The sequence below is a fragment of the Phaethon lepturus genome, unplaced genomic scaffold (assembly GCF_000687285.1).
Source record: "Phaethon lepturus isolate BGI_N335 unplaced genomic scaffold, ASM68728v1 scaffold2843, whole genome shotgun sequence".
NCBI lineage: Eukaryota > Metazoa > Chordata > Aves > Phaethontiformes > Phaethontidae > Phaethon > Phaethon lepturus.
The window spans coordinates 59,327-76,139 of NW_010526780.1; the positions used below are offsets into that span (position 1 = coordinate 59,327).

Genomic DNA, 16,813 nt, shown 5'->3' on the forward strand with positions numbered 1-16,813 from the left:
CACTAGTGGTTCGTTGAAGTTGGCCTGCCTGCAGGGCTACTTCACTGCAGCTAAGTGTGAGGTTGGATATGCGGATTCCCAGCCAAGGGGCAAATATCAAAGTCTGGCCCAGATAGAAGGTCTTAGAGTTTGGATGGGGAAAGATATTCCACCTTCTACTTCCACCTGTGTAGTTTCTAGTGTTGAAAACCGATGCAAAGCACAACATGTTACGTTTTCTTTATTTCAAAGCAGACGTGTACTTCTGCACCTTGGATAAACGAGTTATTTGCAAAATACACGAGTTGTTTTAAAACATAATGGTAGAATCGGAGCTATGATAGGTATGAAGACAAGTACGAAAATGGTTACTTAAAAGAAATAATCAACTATGGAGACTGTAATGAGAACATTTTTTAATGTTCTGATATGAAGACTTGTGTCTTCCCTAATGTACATGGAAAAATAGATATTAGTTATTGCGCCAAAATAGACCTTTTGTTACTTGTTTGCAAAAACACTGTGCTGGCGTGAACTATAAAAAAAATAGAAACAAACAAGTGTTACCTGTCATGTTGGGTTACTGTCCTAAGTGTTTCACCTGTACTGGAAATTTAGATATCAAACCTTTAACCAGGTTGGAAGCACACTCAGTGAACAGTAGAGGTCAGGGATCACTGAACAGTAAAACCCACTTCATATTTTGTAACTTAAGAATTTTCTGACAGAAAAATTTCACTGAGTGGTGATCTCTGCATCCTGTGATACAGGAGTGCAAACACTTTCGTTACAAAAGCAAGACAAGTGCTTTTTAGAGAAGCTTTTTTGTAAGTAGATTTTAATGAGTTTTAAGATGTGACACTTGTTCTAAATTTTGAACTCTTTATAAGACTAACCTGTTAGTAATGTATGTCTCTGTCATCACAGAATAGTGTGACAGAAAGATGCACCTTAAAATAGATGGACAGATGGATAATGTTTTTAAAAACGTTTGATTAGAAATCCTAATAGTCTAAGCTGCATTTTCACAAATGGTTGCTTCAGCAGTAGAGTCATAAGCGAAGATTTTCAAATGTTTAACAACTTTGAATATCTCAATTTTTGAATGATCCTTAAGAATGCCTGGTAATCAGAGTGAGTACTCAGCATTTACTGAAAGCTGTTCTGCATCAGGCAATTCAAAGCTGGGGCTCCCTTGCCAGCCCCAGTCAACACTCTTAAAGTCTTGTCAGCCAATATTAGTATCACGTTGCTTTCATGATAGATGAAGTTTTTCGGTCTTCCTTTTGACTGAGGTGCTATTCTTCTAAAGTCCATAGCCAACTTCCTTCCCAGATGTGAAGGCTGAATGAGCCAGCAGGTCCACGATGGCAGTGTTAGTTGCCATTAGAAGGTCTTGAGAATAACACTGAGAAAGGGCTTCAAGAAGGTTTCCTATTCAGCATAAGAAGGGTTTTGTGGTGGTTTTTCTCATCCAAAATTTCCTGTATGAAAATTTCTCTTTTTCCACTGGCTAACAAAGTACTTACTTGCCTGTCATATTTCTGTCTTTCCCCCTCCTGACTTGCGTGATAATTACTTATTTCATAGCTGAAAAACCTGCCAAAGTTAAAGAAAGTGTGTCCCACTGCTCCGATGTCAGGCTAAGCTCCAGGCTAAAGACAGTCATTGTGCTAAGTGCACAGAGGAGGTTAAGAACAATAAGCAGCCAAAGAAGTTTGCAGCTTGGGGATGTAACAGGAGGTTCCTCCAGCTCAGTCATAAGTCTGTTCTGCCTGTTGGCCACTCTGTGCCACATAATAAAAAATACTCTATCTCTAATGGTAGTCTGACTTTAGAATCCCAGTGCCTCTTCCCACGGTACTGTTGGGCTCTTCTGCTACATCGGAAATTTTATTAATACTAGAGGGGTTGACAAATGGATTTCAGGTTTATTGAAATGGATATTCCTGTAGGAGTTAAAGGAATAGTGTATAACCAAGTACTAACATCCAGCATGGTCCCAGTTTCAGTCCTGAAAGACTGTCTTCCTGTGTAACTGTTTTCATCCTGTACAGCAAAATTAATTCACCTTCTCACAAAGATTTGTTCTTCAGTAACAAGGCTCCGAAGAGCTCAAGGATTTTGAAACTACTCAGGAATCTGTACAATCGTTGTGCAGTGTCCCAAGCATAGTCAGCTCAGCGTTCCTGCCGTACAACTGAGATTCTAGACTTGGGAGGGGGAAGGAGATTTTGCAGTTACAGCAGTGACCAACATTTAAATGTAAAGACTCATAGCCAGAAGAGATCTATGACTCTGGTTTCTTTTATTACAGCAATAGTGAAGGTTTATCACTAATAGAGCTTACCACTGGCACTATGCTGGGAAGAGAATTTCTGAGTAAACAGATTCAGTGACTGTGCCTTACTATGAACATATTCTTGTAGATACTTCCTTGCATCCTAACAATAGTAGCTACATATGCTTTTTTTTTAAATAAAAAATAAGAAACTTCAAAAAAGCTACCAGTCAAGACACCATGTGGGTGAATGGATTTTGCAAGTGTACTTACAGGGATTAATAGGACCTAAAGCCTTACATGTACTTTTGACTAATGATGCTGTTCTGCTACAGTCTCTTCCTAAGCAACGCCATCTTCTTGGCCATTTTATTGAAACTTTGAATTGTAATATACTGTAACAAATAAAAAAGGAACTCTGAAAGAAGGCTTCCTGTTTAATAACTTAATAAACAGTTTGAGTCTGAAATTGATTTTTAGGTGATAAAGTTCAGTTTAGAAAACAAAATCAGAGTTACCCACAGGCCAGGATTGAAAAGGTATGAAGTTGCCTACTGGAGGTAAACGAGGTTTCTCATGCTTTTCACAGGTAAATTTCGTGAAGATCTGCTTCTGCTGTTCTACCTACAGTAAAGTTATTGAGATACAACTGGTAAAAACAGGAGAAAGAATACTCTGTTTCCCCTCTGATGATAGGCTTATAGGTTTCAATCCTTCAAGGTCTTTTACTGAGACTTTATTTACTATATGCAGTTCTACTGAACAGATGGAAATCTTCACAGAGAAAGATAAATGTATATGTACAAGATTCGATGTCGTATTCTCCTGATAAATTACACTTGTATTCTCTTTACAAAATGTTTCCTTACTTGAGTCTCATTTAGTGCTTGGGGTTTTTGGATGTTCTTCAGTCTTTCCTGTTTTCCATGCAGGCTGTCTGAGGTGTTGCATAGCAAGCTGCTCGTCTCTGCCTGTTGCTTACACTGTGTCCCACCTGCTGCTTCTACAGGAGATTTGTTTTGCTTTGCATATTTGTATTACATGTTGGCAATTATTATTTCTTACAGTAGTTCATGATTCCTGCATTCTATTCTCGGAATGATTGGGGGTTATTACAGGCTAATAGTTTTTCCTGTCAGTGGTATTGTATTTTATTTATTGGCTGCCAGAAGCAATATGATGGCTTTTGTAACTCCATTAGTCAGGCTATACTTAGCTTGTTTAAGATTCAAATAGCAAGTCTGTTACAGATTATTTTGATTTAATATATTTTTTTTAAGTCCAGCAATCTAACTGGTATCTTTGGAATTAATGATCTCATTTTTAAATATTGAGCCCTTCTTGCTAAAGGGGAATGTCTAGTGACAGAGTTTTTGTATTGTTAAATATGAAAAACCTGTACACCGTATACAGTTTACAATGTTTCTGCAAGGGCTAAAGGACAGAGTTTTAAATAGCGGCATGCAATGTTTCTTACTTAACTTCTGGACTTCCTATTCCCATGCATTTAAATTAATCTTCTGAAAAGTGAAAGGAGTATAATTACAATTTAAAATCCTTTTTTGGTCTTTTTAGAAAAAGCAGGAAGAAAACTCTGTGACAGCAGATTTCAATATGCAATCTATGTTACTTTAGAATAATCATGGTGTTGAGGCCACTCTATGTTAGTTGCAATAATTACAGATTTTTTTTCAGTAGTCGTACCTAATAGTACTGGAAGGGAGACTGAACCAAATTTGACATATTGCCATAGGAGGGTGCATAGCAAAGTGTTGGGTTTTTTTTGTTTATGCAAGGTGTGGGGTTTTTGTTTGTTGGGTTTTTTTCTACCCCCTGCCCCAATACCATAAGGACATTCAGGAGGATTTGGCAAAGCTGCTAAAAAGCATAAAGGAAGAGCTTCAGAGTTGGTTAAGTTGCTCTTGCAAAGAATTATAAATATTTTAATAAGTCATCATGATGCAGGTGTATTCTACATTGCAGAATGCTTAGGAATTGCACACAACAATACCAATCAAAGTAGGTGCCCCATCAGAAGGTTGTCCAGACTATGTGAAGTTCTGATGTTACCTGAGACATATCAAGAGAGAAGATAAACCTGCAACAGTTCTGCTTATCTGTGGAGGCAATGAGAAGTGTCTCAGGGGTGTGGAAGCTCTTTGGGGTTGCTTCTGCTGAATGTGTGTACTATAGAAGGCCGATAAAGTATAATGTTGTGGAAACATGGGGTTTTCTAGTCATAGCAATTTGTTTCTTTCCAGATAGAGGCTTCCGTGAACGTATTTGTTAATTATGTGCTTCTTCCTGTAACAAAAAGATCAGTGATCTAATGCTAAGAATAGATATTGGGACATAGACTAAGGGTTGTTTATTCCAGTATTATGTCTCCAACAGTGGACAAGTGGAGTAGCAGGGCCAGCATAATGTGATACTTCCCATAATGTGATACTTTCCCAGCTTCCAGTTTCATGTTCAGAGGTTTCCTCAGTCAAAGGTGGCATCTTTATATTAAATACCCCTCAGTGGGTTTAATTTGGTCAGTTGCTTTCTGAATGCGCGTGTATTGGTAGCTTCTAGTAGCAGGAGGTTCTGCAGGTTGGCTGTGTGTTATAAGGAGAATCACCGCCTTTTTTTTGTTGGAACCTGTCATGCAGCAATGCCGTTTATTGCTGGCTAACTCTGCTATTGGGAGAAAATGAGCAAGCAGTCCCAATTTACCTTCTCTGTGCGACTTTCAGCCTTCTGCTGTTTGCAGGCACAGCCCTCCAAAAGCACAGGAATTTTCATTTGAATGATGTATAATGGGACTAAATGTCTAAAGCTGTATGTTGAAAGCTTTAGAACTTAAATCTGCTCATGGGTTTTTCTGGACAGCAATACAAAATGTGAAAATCCCGGGAGTATGTTGCACGCAAGCTCGCGTGAAACCGGGCGCGGTGTGTGTTGAGAGGGGGAGGGCTGAGCGTGTGCGTTTGTGCAGAATTACGATGTTTGGCTAATTTTTGCCATGCTCATTAATTTGAATTTGATAATACTACTTGATGGGATCGTTGGCTTTCTTACATGTTATTTTCCTTTCCTAGCTGCGACAGCTAGTTAATATGTGCATCAACCCGGATCCAGAGAAGCGACCAGACATAACCTATGTCTATGATGTAGCGAAACGTATGCATGCACACACTGCGAGCAGCTAAACAGACATCAAATCGTGAAGAAAAGAGCGGAAATAACGAAGTATTTTAAATAAATCATCCCACCTCTTTGTGCGTTACAGAAATGTAATTATTTGAAGCTTACTGTTGTGCTTTGAATTGTAAGCCAATTTATATACAAGCTTTGTTCTTTTCTGTTTATTTCTATTTTTTGTATTTTTTACTAACTTGCAGTTTTACAACAGGTTTAAATAGGTAAAGCATAACTTTAAAAGATACTGAGAACCACTGTTTTCCATGTTAAGTGGGTTCAAGTATATTTTCTTTAATAACAAAATTGTATTCAGTTGGGCCTCAGTTTTAAAACACAGTTGCGCTTTTGCACATGATACAGATGTTATGCTTATTATCCAGAAGCAAAATGTCTGAATCTCTCACCTTTTTAGTAATTTATGGAAAGTATGAATCAGCACAGTTAACTTTATTTTAATCTTTGTTGTAAGAGGGACATAATTATTATAGAAGGATATTGTATTTTATATTGAATTGTAGTTTGCAGTTCTCAGCCTGAGAGTAGATGGTAGGATCAGTTCTCTGCTTGCCAAATGTGATGGGAAAATAGTTTTGGGAAAAATTGTGACGCTGAAATTCTTGTAGCATGCCTTTTTGTTTTGTATTCCTGTCATAATGTACATAAAACATTTGTTGGAGGTTTTCTGGGAAAATTTAAGGTGTTGATTCTGCAATCTGATCATTTTCAATAGACTTGTGCAGCACTGCCCTGGGGCAATAGGGGTCTGCATAGTTAAATCTTAAAACCACGCAGATGCTTCTTGTAGTAAATAGGGTTCTTTTGAAGGCTAACGTTTATGAGAAGGTCTGATTGAATGGTGCGATCTTTAAGTTACAACTTCCCAACTGTTTATGTATATGTCACTGTTTGTAGATTTCTGTGTTTAGAATAATTTGAATGACCATACAGTATATTTAAATTTTAGTTATTTTTTTTAATAGAAAAACCTTTTGGAAAAGATATAATGGTGTAATCTAACATGAAATGTATTCTTCATGAATATTTGGTTTTGTATACTGTATTCCGAGAAGCAGTTTTATATTTAGCAAAAGTAAATTTTAGCTTTTATGTTTAAGAGAAAGTTGCCACTCCTTCATTTGGTAAATAAATATTTATGCAAAATGTCTTAAATATACTTTATCAGTTGAAAAGAAAAAATGGAAAATATTTTTATTAGACCTTAGTACATTTTTGGGTATGCTTAAATAATATTTTTAGTGTTAAGGAAGGTGTCTTGTTTTTAAATGTGGTAAAAATGGAGAATGGACTGAAATTTCTTGTGTTTCAAGAATGAACTTTTTTTGGAGAAAATACAGAACTGTCAAAACAGAATCATTACCAGTTATATTGCTGAGAAGCTGTTCTGGTCAGTTAAATCTTTTTCCTTATATGGGTAAAAAGAAGGTAGTTCAAATAAAAGCAGCCGTATGCACATACACATACAAGTTCTAGATGCAGTCAGTTCCCTGCATGCTCACTTTTCTGTTTGTTTGTTTCTCTGTGCAGCTTTAATTTTTGATTTAATGTAATGTTCAAAGAATAAAAACCATTCTGTGGGGTTTGTGGGTGAAATGTTCAGGCTAGGTCAGGGGTTTTTCTGGTTTTGTATTTTTTAAAACTACAAATACTATGGAAATTGTGTTTGTCAAAATGCAGGAGTTTTTAAATACTATGTGCCAGATCATCAACTTATTGTAATAGATACTTCTTTATTTTTGTTTCCAGATTTTGTAGGAAGAATCCTTAGTTTTCCTTCTAGCTTCTGTGTATACTTAATCTTGTAGGACTTCAGTGGCACAATTTGTATGTAGGAAGTATTTGAGAAACTTTGGTTTGTATCTAGCAACCTCTAGATTTGTTTTCATTTATTATCTGGTTATTGAATTTTAAAAAAGATGGTTATGTCCTATGACACTAGTTCATATGTTATAGAATGAAACAGTTTTGTATTGGAAAAGGCAACACAGTATTTCCTTGACGGCCAAGATTATATCTTAATATGCACAAATACTCAAACTATTTTTTTTTCTGAAATGTATTGGAACATTTAAAAATCACTGAAAAAAATCCAACACAGTCAGCCTATTTGCATCTAATATTATGCATCAAGTATTGTAACTTTCCCTGAAAGAAACCAATAATAGATACCCCCCCCCCCCCCAATCTGGAAGGATACATTGAGTAAAAACATAATGAATTAGCAAATGTACATACTTAAGCATTTAAATTTTTTTATTGTTTGTTTTTTAGTATTGATGATAAAATTTTGTGCTGAGGAAAAGAAATAGTTGTTCCTATTCTAAAATCTGTAAAATGAATGGTACAGATAACTCTGATACCAGACTTTATAATTAAGAAGCTCATACAGGTTAACAGGACTGTTTGTGTAACTGGGGATTGTAGAATCTATCCCTTAAGTAAAGCAGCTAGTAACATATGAAAACGATAACGTCTGTTATAATGTGTGCTTATGAAATATTTTCTTTTATAAAACACCATTCTATTTTTCATATGTTGTTGATGGTGATATTTGGCACTATTTATTTTGAGCTATGGCATTACGTATTTATTCTCTTTAAAGAGGATGTGTTACATTTCTAACCAAAATGTCTGACTAGCTCCTCTTTTTATTTCAGTAATGCTGCGGTATTAATTTGCTTCATGAGTGAACTTTGTGCTTTGAATGACATTGCATAAACTCTTTGTCTTGCCTTGAAAGGTCCCCTGCTGTGCAGTAGTATAATAGAAATAAAATATACAGATATTAAATATAATGTTAAAATGATAGTGTTTCTATGATATTTTTTCCAAATTTTTCTTGTTACAGATATATATACACACACATGTGTTACAGTAGCTGCTACCTATCTTGTGGCCAGTTTACTGCTTCCACTAGTTGATTATATGTGAGTGTTCTTGACTGTAACAAAAGACAGTACGTGAAAAAAAATCTTTTTAGTATTATTTGTCAAAATTTTATCTAAAACCACTAAATCAGATATATTTAAAATTAACCCAAAGGAGTGTTTTATCTAAAATTTAAAGACAAATCTAAAATTATTTTCAGACCATATAAAAGTATCTAAAAAGTGTACAGAAGAGCTTCCATTATGCCCCGACTCCTGTGAGCTCTTCTTTATAGGTAGGCTGGTTTTTGTGTAATTTCGGTAATGTTGAGTGAATCTCATATACACACATGAATAAATAGTAATCAGTATGGTATATAGAAATGATATGCTCAGCTCACGTTCTATACTTCCTGTATGTCGCTGGTTTGGTAGCAGGGAATAATGTGGTTTTATTCCCTGTCTCCTGTTGCACTCTAATGATCCAGCTACCAATTGTACGAGCAGAGGTATGTCGTCTTTTTGTAATGAGCAGAAACTTTAAAAACATGCCAGTATACCGGAAAATGAAATACGGTATTAGAAGTGTCTGAGAAGGCTGGTGTTTTATTCATGCTGATGTTTAAGAAAGCCATAGAGTGAAATTCTTGACAGAGGCTTGGAAATGGAGAGGTAGTCTTATGCCAGTGGTTCTCAGATATCTCTGAATGGGACCCAAAATTGCAGTGATGTTTGTTTTCAGCAATCTGTCCACTTAATCTCTGTCTTGGCTATTATACAGTGAGATGAGAATCTTAAAGGCTGAATTTGAATGCTGGTGGCGAATGCTGCGTCAGGTATTTGAGCTTCTAGGAGCAGGAGGTTGATGTGAGGGAGAATCAACGAAGGCCTTCAGGTCTTGCTTTGTGGGGAGTCAATTTAATCTGGAACTAAAGGTGCTGGATAGCAGAGTTCAAATCACTGCTTTTCCATCATTTTAAATACTTCTTTAACAGTCAGAAGTTTTTCCAACCCTGCCGTATCCCCACATCATCTAGCCAGGGGCAGTGCTGGTCTTCTGAATTGCTGATCTCTGGTTTGGTCTGGGTAAATAACTAAAGCTTTCTGCCAAGGTCACCCAAGGGGGTAAATACAAGTGTTGGGAATGCCCAGTGGGGTGTTACTTATATTTCAAAACATGACTCAAATATAGATTTTTAAGATTCTTATTCAAACTTTACTGCCTTCCCTGAACCTTGTTCTTCAGTTGATGCTTTTTAAAAATTGTTTCCCTTTCATACTTGCTTCTGATGTCCTACAATTCCTCTCTTCCACTGCTTCTGCTTCATCAGTTCTGTTGTCTGCTCTACCCTCTTCCTGATTTGAAATTCTCTGTGTCTAGTTTTCCTAGTGGCCATGTGCTTCTTTGTGACTTTGCTCAAGTCAACCCATTTCTGACTTCTCAAATTTTATCCCTCACCATGGACAAGCCTTATTTTTTTTTTTCCCCTCGATAACTACTTCACTCCATTGTTCTTAATTCTGTTTTTCCAGCCCAACGCCTTTTGATTTCTAGTTTTAAACAGATTTTCTCACTGCCTCGATCATTCCTGTGACCTTCTCTTTACTAAATACCGGTCACTTTATTATCTCTCATTTCTAAATACCCTTTCTCTGATCACTACCTGCTCTCTTTCAGCTTATATGTCTTTCTCTAGCCTCTACCCTGTCACTCACTCCTTTTGGGATCTCCAGTCTATTAACCTTTCTGACTCCTTTACTCTTCTCAGCTGCCTTCTTCCTTCATTGGCCTCACTTGCTTTGACTTGCTGGTCTTTATTTTCTTCTCTATCTGCTTCTCTATGCGTGGTTTCTTTGGTTGCTTCTCATATTGCCCTTAATCAGTTCCTCTTCCCAGACATTTTTTTCTTCCATTTCTAATTTTTATTCCTCCCTTTCCAGATATCTCTGAAGAGTATGTCAGTACAACACAGCTCTGGACTCAGCTCTGTCTGTCTTCTTTCAATTCTCCTTCCAAATGGATTTTTTTAACCACTTTTATCCCACCTTTTTGCTGAGCTTGCTTGTAGGTTTGCTGTTAATTTTACTTTTCCATTCATTCTTGATACAAAGTGTGTCTTAAGAACCAATCCTGATTTTTGCATGACAAGATCTTTTTCAAAATTGTTCTATGTCTCAGGATCTGTTTCTGAACCGGGCTTCTCTGCCTCTTAACTATACAAGTTTGTTCCTTTTATTTTTGTATCTTTTATGCCTCTCTCCTTACATTGAATGACTTCTTCCTTTTCAAATCCTCTTCTCATTTCCTTCATTAGAAACCAAGTTTATCTTTCCTCTCTCTTGCAGGGATGGCACCCATCATGCTAACTGATTCTCTTTTTTCATACTTTGCCCTTTATTCCCCATTTGTTATCCCCTAATTTCATGTACCTGAACATCCTCCCTCCAATTTTTTTTCAAGTGTTTGGCTTAACACTTTGAGTGCCCCAAAAATCTGGCACTTCTTTCCCCAGTTTGGTTCTTCCATAGCTCTATCTCCAGATAATTCCTTGAGTATTCAGAGTCTCAGACCTGTTCAGATTCAAAGATTAATTTTTATTCCTAACTCCCTCAAGACTATTTTCTAACATCCCTGATGATTTTACTTGCCTATTTTCCAGGGCCACAACATTTCTCTCTCTGACTTCTCCCATGCCTGCGTATCAAATGTCTCAAAGTTAGTAGTATCAGATTCCAGCCCTCTTCACTGAGTTCTTTCGTATCTTTTATCTTCACTGTTTTAACCTCTGTGTCATTTTGACTTCTTTTCTTCCTTCGAAGTATCAGAATTGACAGGACTAAACTCCTGGTTTTGGGCTTTAGCTATGGTGTGTGCTGAAGAGGGAACCCCACCAAATTACTACTACTTTTGTGTTTAAGACACTTGAGTCCCACAGATTTGGTCTTATTTCAGGACTGTAGACCTGGAGTGTAGATTCTATTCCTCCAGGTACTTCAAAAGTTCTTGAATTTGGGCCTTAGTTTGGTTTTCTACTGCTTCAGGTACAAAGCTTTTGTCCTTCATTTCCTTATTTACTGCATGTAACTTTGTCTTGTCTTGATTCTGCACATACAGCTAACAGTTGTTTTCTTGTTCTAGCAAGTTGTTTTCAGTGCTTTTATCATTGCTTGAAATAAGAATGTGCCTAAGAGCTTCACCGGCTGGATCCAAGGTGTTGGGCACAATTATCTTTGTCACTGTCCCACCCTTACATTGGCTTCTCTTGCTTGCTGCCCTCGTGTATCTTCAGTTCAGCAAGATACATATATAGCACTGCAGGGCAGTGGAGGTATAGTTGAGCCAGCTGCAAACAAGGTAGCTTGTATACTTGCAGGAATACTGCAAGTTCTTATCAACAGCCAAATGTTTATTTGCCCTGTAGGTCTAGAACTGAGCTCTGTGCTGTCCTAGCTCTACCCACACTACCCTCATTTAAAGCCAAATCCGATCTGCCTGCGTGGTGGACTGCATGGTTTTCTGTGTAGGTGCACTGTCTGACTAGCCGGTTTTAGCAGGCTTTCAGATTTGGAAGACCATATGTTTGCAGAGGTTCACTTTGGTCACATGGTCTGACCTTTGACTGCTTATAATTATCCTCAGTTGAGACTGAGAAGCAAAATTCTCCATAAAACTGAGAAGTCTGGGGTTTGGGGGCTGTAGGATGTAGAGCTGAATGTCAGATTCAGTTTGGTGTGTGTGGGTATACACACATTTAATTGCTCTTTATTTGCACCAAAATAATTCTTTTCTTTTAGAGGATCAGTTGCTTGTTGGCACAAAACAAAGACTTTTTTTTTTTTAGTATTTTCCAGGTTTTACGTTTATTCTTTGTTCCCAGTTTGTATCATGTTATACTATTAGTTCATTTGTTGTTCTACAGCTGCTTTAATGATGGGTGGATGACTTAAGCCTTTTGTCCAAATGAAAACTTCTCTTCATATGGAATAATAATTGTGGGGTTCCTTGCTTCCTCGCCACCTCCAAGCTCCTCAATCTCTGGCTTCCCTGGAGCACTTGCTGGGAGCACGGCACTGCTGGTGTATCAAAGGCTAACAGAAACTTGGACACTAAAATGTTCATGTTATCTTGCTTATGGTGTACTGTCTTAGTGTGAATAGGAAATCTCCCATTCAAAAATGACTAGGAAGATCTCTGGTGTTGTTATACAGTCATTTATTGCTCTTTACACATTTGGCATTAAAAATGTGTGTTTGCACACAAGAGAGAAAAAGAAAGAGAATTTTAAATCATGCAAAGGCTCTTAGTTTGCCTTTTAATGTGGTGTTGGTACTTTTCTGTATACTTCATTTGCTGGTTGTTGCTTTGATTTCAGTCATGCTGGACTGTTGTAAAGGTGATCATTAAAGATGAGTATTGCAATTTCTGGTAAAATTTTGTTGGGAGAGGGGAAGAAGGGAAGTGTTCATTGATTTGTTTGAAATTGGCTGCTGATTGTGCTTGAATCAAATTGTAGAGTCATTCAGGTTGGAAGGGACCTTAGGAGAGGTCTCTTAGTCCAACCTCCTGCTAAGATCAGGGTCAATGCTGAATTCAGACCAGGGCTCAGGGCTTCATCCAGTTAGATCTTGAAAACCGCTAGGGATAGAGATTGTGCAGCTTCTCTGGGCAGCCTGCTCCAATGCTTAGCTAGCTTTACAGTAAACCTTGTTTTCCTTATGTTCAATCAGAAGCTCCTTAGTTACAAATTATGGCCGTTGTTTGTTCTCCTGCCACTCCTCGAATGTTCTTTATATTGCAAAAAAAGGTAAGTCAAATATTGAAACAAACAGAGAACTTAAGATGTTTTATTTTCTGAAACTGTTGTTGCAAACAAATATATTCACGTAGTACTTCTGTATCCTGTATGACATGTACACTATATTCAGTTACTACTTGAGTGTAAAATAAAATTTTTGGCAGTAAAACTTGATTTACAAGTTCTGTGATGTTTATGGCCTGGATGTTCTCTCAGTTGTTACCTTTTAAATCTACTAGGTGTTTCCTGGCAGAGCACAGTTCTGCTGTCCTTGGTGAAGCAGGGAAGTTGGGATCCTGAACATGATTTTGCGTTTCTATCTTCTGGAGCCTCCCTTGAGGAAGGTAGTTTACCACTGGGGACGGAGGGGAAGCTAACGTGTCAGAGTAACTGGTGGTTATGGAACTCTACTTTTAAACTCTCGTGTGCTGGTGGAAACTTGCCTACAGAGATTTATCAAAACTGAGATTTGAGGAGGAAAATGACCTCTGTGTGTGCATAGTTTTCAGAGCAGTAGTTGCTTTCAGTAAATTTTCCCATGTGTTATGAGAACTCAAAATTTGAAACTTCTGACCACAAACTTCTTGGAAGGAAATAAAGACTACGACGAATAGATTCAGTTCCAAAATCAACAGAAATTCAGTCTTATGGGACAATTTCCTTAATTTGCTCTTGTATCATTTTAACAGTTACTGATCTGGAAGCATGGTGGTGGTGACTGTATATAATTTTTGTACTGGAGCTTTCACAAGGCATGTGTTTCCGTAGACCTGCTGTAGGGTATCGCAGCTGTCTGGGCTGTCTGGCAGCTGGGGTCCTTTGTCTGCCTTACTCCACATTCGCGCGGCACAGGTGGCAGAGGGGACGCGGTGTTCAGTCTTGTGGGACAATTTCCTTAAACCAAGGATAATTTGCTCTTGTATCATTTTAACAGTTACTGATCTGGAAGCATGGTGGTGGTGACTGTATATAATTTTTGTACTGGAGCTTTCACAAGGCATGTGTTTCCGTAGACCTGCTGTAGGGTATCGCAGCTGTCCGGGCTGTCTGGCAGCTGGGGTCCTTTGTCTGCCTTACTCCACATTCGCGCGGCACAGGTGGCAGAGGGGACGCGGTGACCGTGTGCCTCCTGTAGCATTCACTTCCAAGCAGGTACTGGCACAGGGTGGAGCTGCACGTGCTGCTCTGTTCTCTTGCTTCCCAGCACCAGCCGTGTAGGTCAGACCCTTTGATGCTGGGAAACAGGAAAATTAGAGGTACTGTGTAAACACGCATCTCTGATGTACATCAAGTCTGCCATGGTAGAATTTCTTCTGATTTTTGTTCATTTGTAATGACTTAATAGAATTCAAAAGTTAAAAAAAAAAATAAAAAGGGAGTTGCAAATGATTCAGAGTTTTTACTCTTGTGGAGGAGTATCTTGTCAAGGTGGTTTAATTTTGTGGGATTCAATATGCATTCTTAGCAATAATGATTTTTGTTGCTTATTCTAAAACAGTAATGTTAGAGTATGATTTCTCCACACTGTGATCTGTTAGGAATAAAATTCTTCCTGCTATACTTTTCTGTACTGGATAGCAGGAATTCCAAGTTTGTTTTTAGAAGCGTAGGAAGAGCCAAATGCAGTTGCGCTGACTTCAACCCCCGAAGAATCATAGAATGGTTTGCGTTGGAAGGGACCCTAAACAGCGTCTAGTTCCAACCCCCCTGCCATGGGCAGGGACACCTTCCCCTAGGCCAGGTTGCTCAAAGCCCCATCCAGCCTGGCCTTGAACACTTGAGGCAGGGGGCATCTCCAGCTGCTCTGAGCAACCTGTTCTGTTGTCTCATAGTGAAGAATTTCTTCCTTGCATCTAATCTAAATCTACCCTCTTTCCATTTAAAGCCTTTACCCCTTGTCCTATCACTACATGCCCTTGTAAAATGTCCCTCTCCGGCTTTCGTGTAAGCTCCCTTCAGGTACTGGAAGGCTGCAATAAGGTCTCCCCAGAGCCTTCTCTTCTCCAGGCTGAACAACCCTTCTAGCTTGAGTCTGGTCTGAGCAGCTGTAATGCTTCCACTTAGAGCTGGAAGGGAATTCCTCCAGGACAGAAGCTCTGCTAGGCAGACATAAGACAGCTTTCTGAGGACCGCCTTAAAAAGTTTTCATGAGTTTGCAGGGAAGGGAAGGGGTCTTGAAATGTTATTATTGTGGAGAGTGTTTTTAATGCTGTGGCCTCTGTGTTAGACTTTGGAAATATGGGGGTCTCCAGCTGCAGTGTGCACTAGGCTGAATTCAAGGGAAAGGCTGCTTGTCCTTTCTCCTTCGGCTGAGAGATCTGTCCTGTGTGTTTGGGGGTGGAAACACAGTCTGGCTTAAAAATCCTGCCTCAAGTGGGGGAGTTCTTGTAGGTAGTTTCCATGGAATATCCAATAATAATAGCAAGTCGGTACTTTGAAGAACCATGTACAGTCATCTTGTTTCTGTAATTTAGTTGTTCCACTCCGAAGCTTACACAGATATGGAGATGTCTTCAACAGCTCAGTCCTTGTATAATAGCAGAGCTAGGACAAGGGGTGCCCCATCTTGGATTTGTATTTTCCTGTGGTGTGTTTGCCTTGTTGGTTGTTATTTTTTGATGGCTTTTGGTTTGTTTGCCACTGTTAAAATTATAATTAAAAATGTTCCATATATAGAGAAGAATAATATTTTATGCATGTATGTATATTAGCAAGGCTTACAAACCACTGCATGCTGCTTTATAGTGAAGGTTTATAAGTTGATCTGTAGTCACCCAGATGTACTTGGTACTTAGCTGCCCTTGACTGTCACATTGCACTGTTGTGAATGTGAACATGTTTTCTTTGTTAAAATGTAAGGACTGATCCTATGAACATAAAACGCAAGGCGTACACCTTTAAAAAAAAAATAATCCGCATACTGCAAAATGAGGCAATTATTTGGTCTTTCCAGAATCCTGTTTCCTGTGTGTGGATATCAGTGGTAAGTATGGCCGTTAGCAAGGCTGGCGCTGGTTCGAGCATCATTAAATAGAAGCCTGCTGACACTGGCCATTGATCCAACAGCCGGCGCAGGGCCTCTGGGCCACGCTATTTCCTCCCCCATCTCTTACTTCTCCCTGGGGATAACCAATTGGAAGAAATGACCCACTTGCCTGGAGTTTTAGAAGCAGTGGGCAGTTCGATGTGAATTGTCAGCTCCAGCTAGAAGGGCAGAGGATCATGCAGTTGACCCTTCTCTGTTGTTGGCATGCTGTTGCTGTAACGTTTGGTCATCCCTCACAATGTCACAAATCCCAAGAAGACCTTGTGAAACTCCACCAATGCAGTATTTGGAAAGCTGTCATCTTTTAAAGCTGTTACGATACAAAAGGATGGTGATTTGTTCTGAACTATAATCCTTTTTAAAAAAAAAAGGCTCTGCCTGTTTAGTAATGGAATGGATATGATGCTAAGCAATCAGTTTATAAAACTATATTTTATTTGAAAACTGCTTTATTTCTCATTTTCTGAGAGCCCACAAGTTGATGACAGTGGTCCCAAATGGGTAGAAACAGATGACATTCAAGTAATAGCATGAAATGGAACATACTGCTTCTCATAAATACCATGTTCTTCCCATTTATTGTTGTTCTCAGTCTTGAATGTTTTCTTTAAACAGCATTGATAGCTCTAAAAACTGCCAC

General features: G+C 38.4%; 1 protein-coding gene across 1 annotated transcript in view; it reads left to right on the top strand.

Annotated features, from left to right (window-relative positions):
• Positions 1–5,454, top strand: part of NEK7 (NIMA-related kinase 7) — a 63,152-nt gene extending 57,698 nt beyond the window's left edge. Inside the window, exon 10 of the mRNA XM_010283162.1 lies at positions 5,344–5,454. Within this exon, the coding sequence (XP_010281464.1) occupies positions 5,344–5,454 (111 nt within the window). The remainder of the gene's footprint in view (positions 1–5,343) is intronic.
• The last annotated feature ends 11,359 nt before the right edge of the window (positions 5,455–16,813 follow it).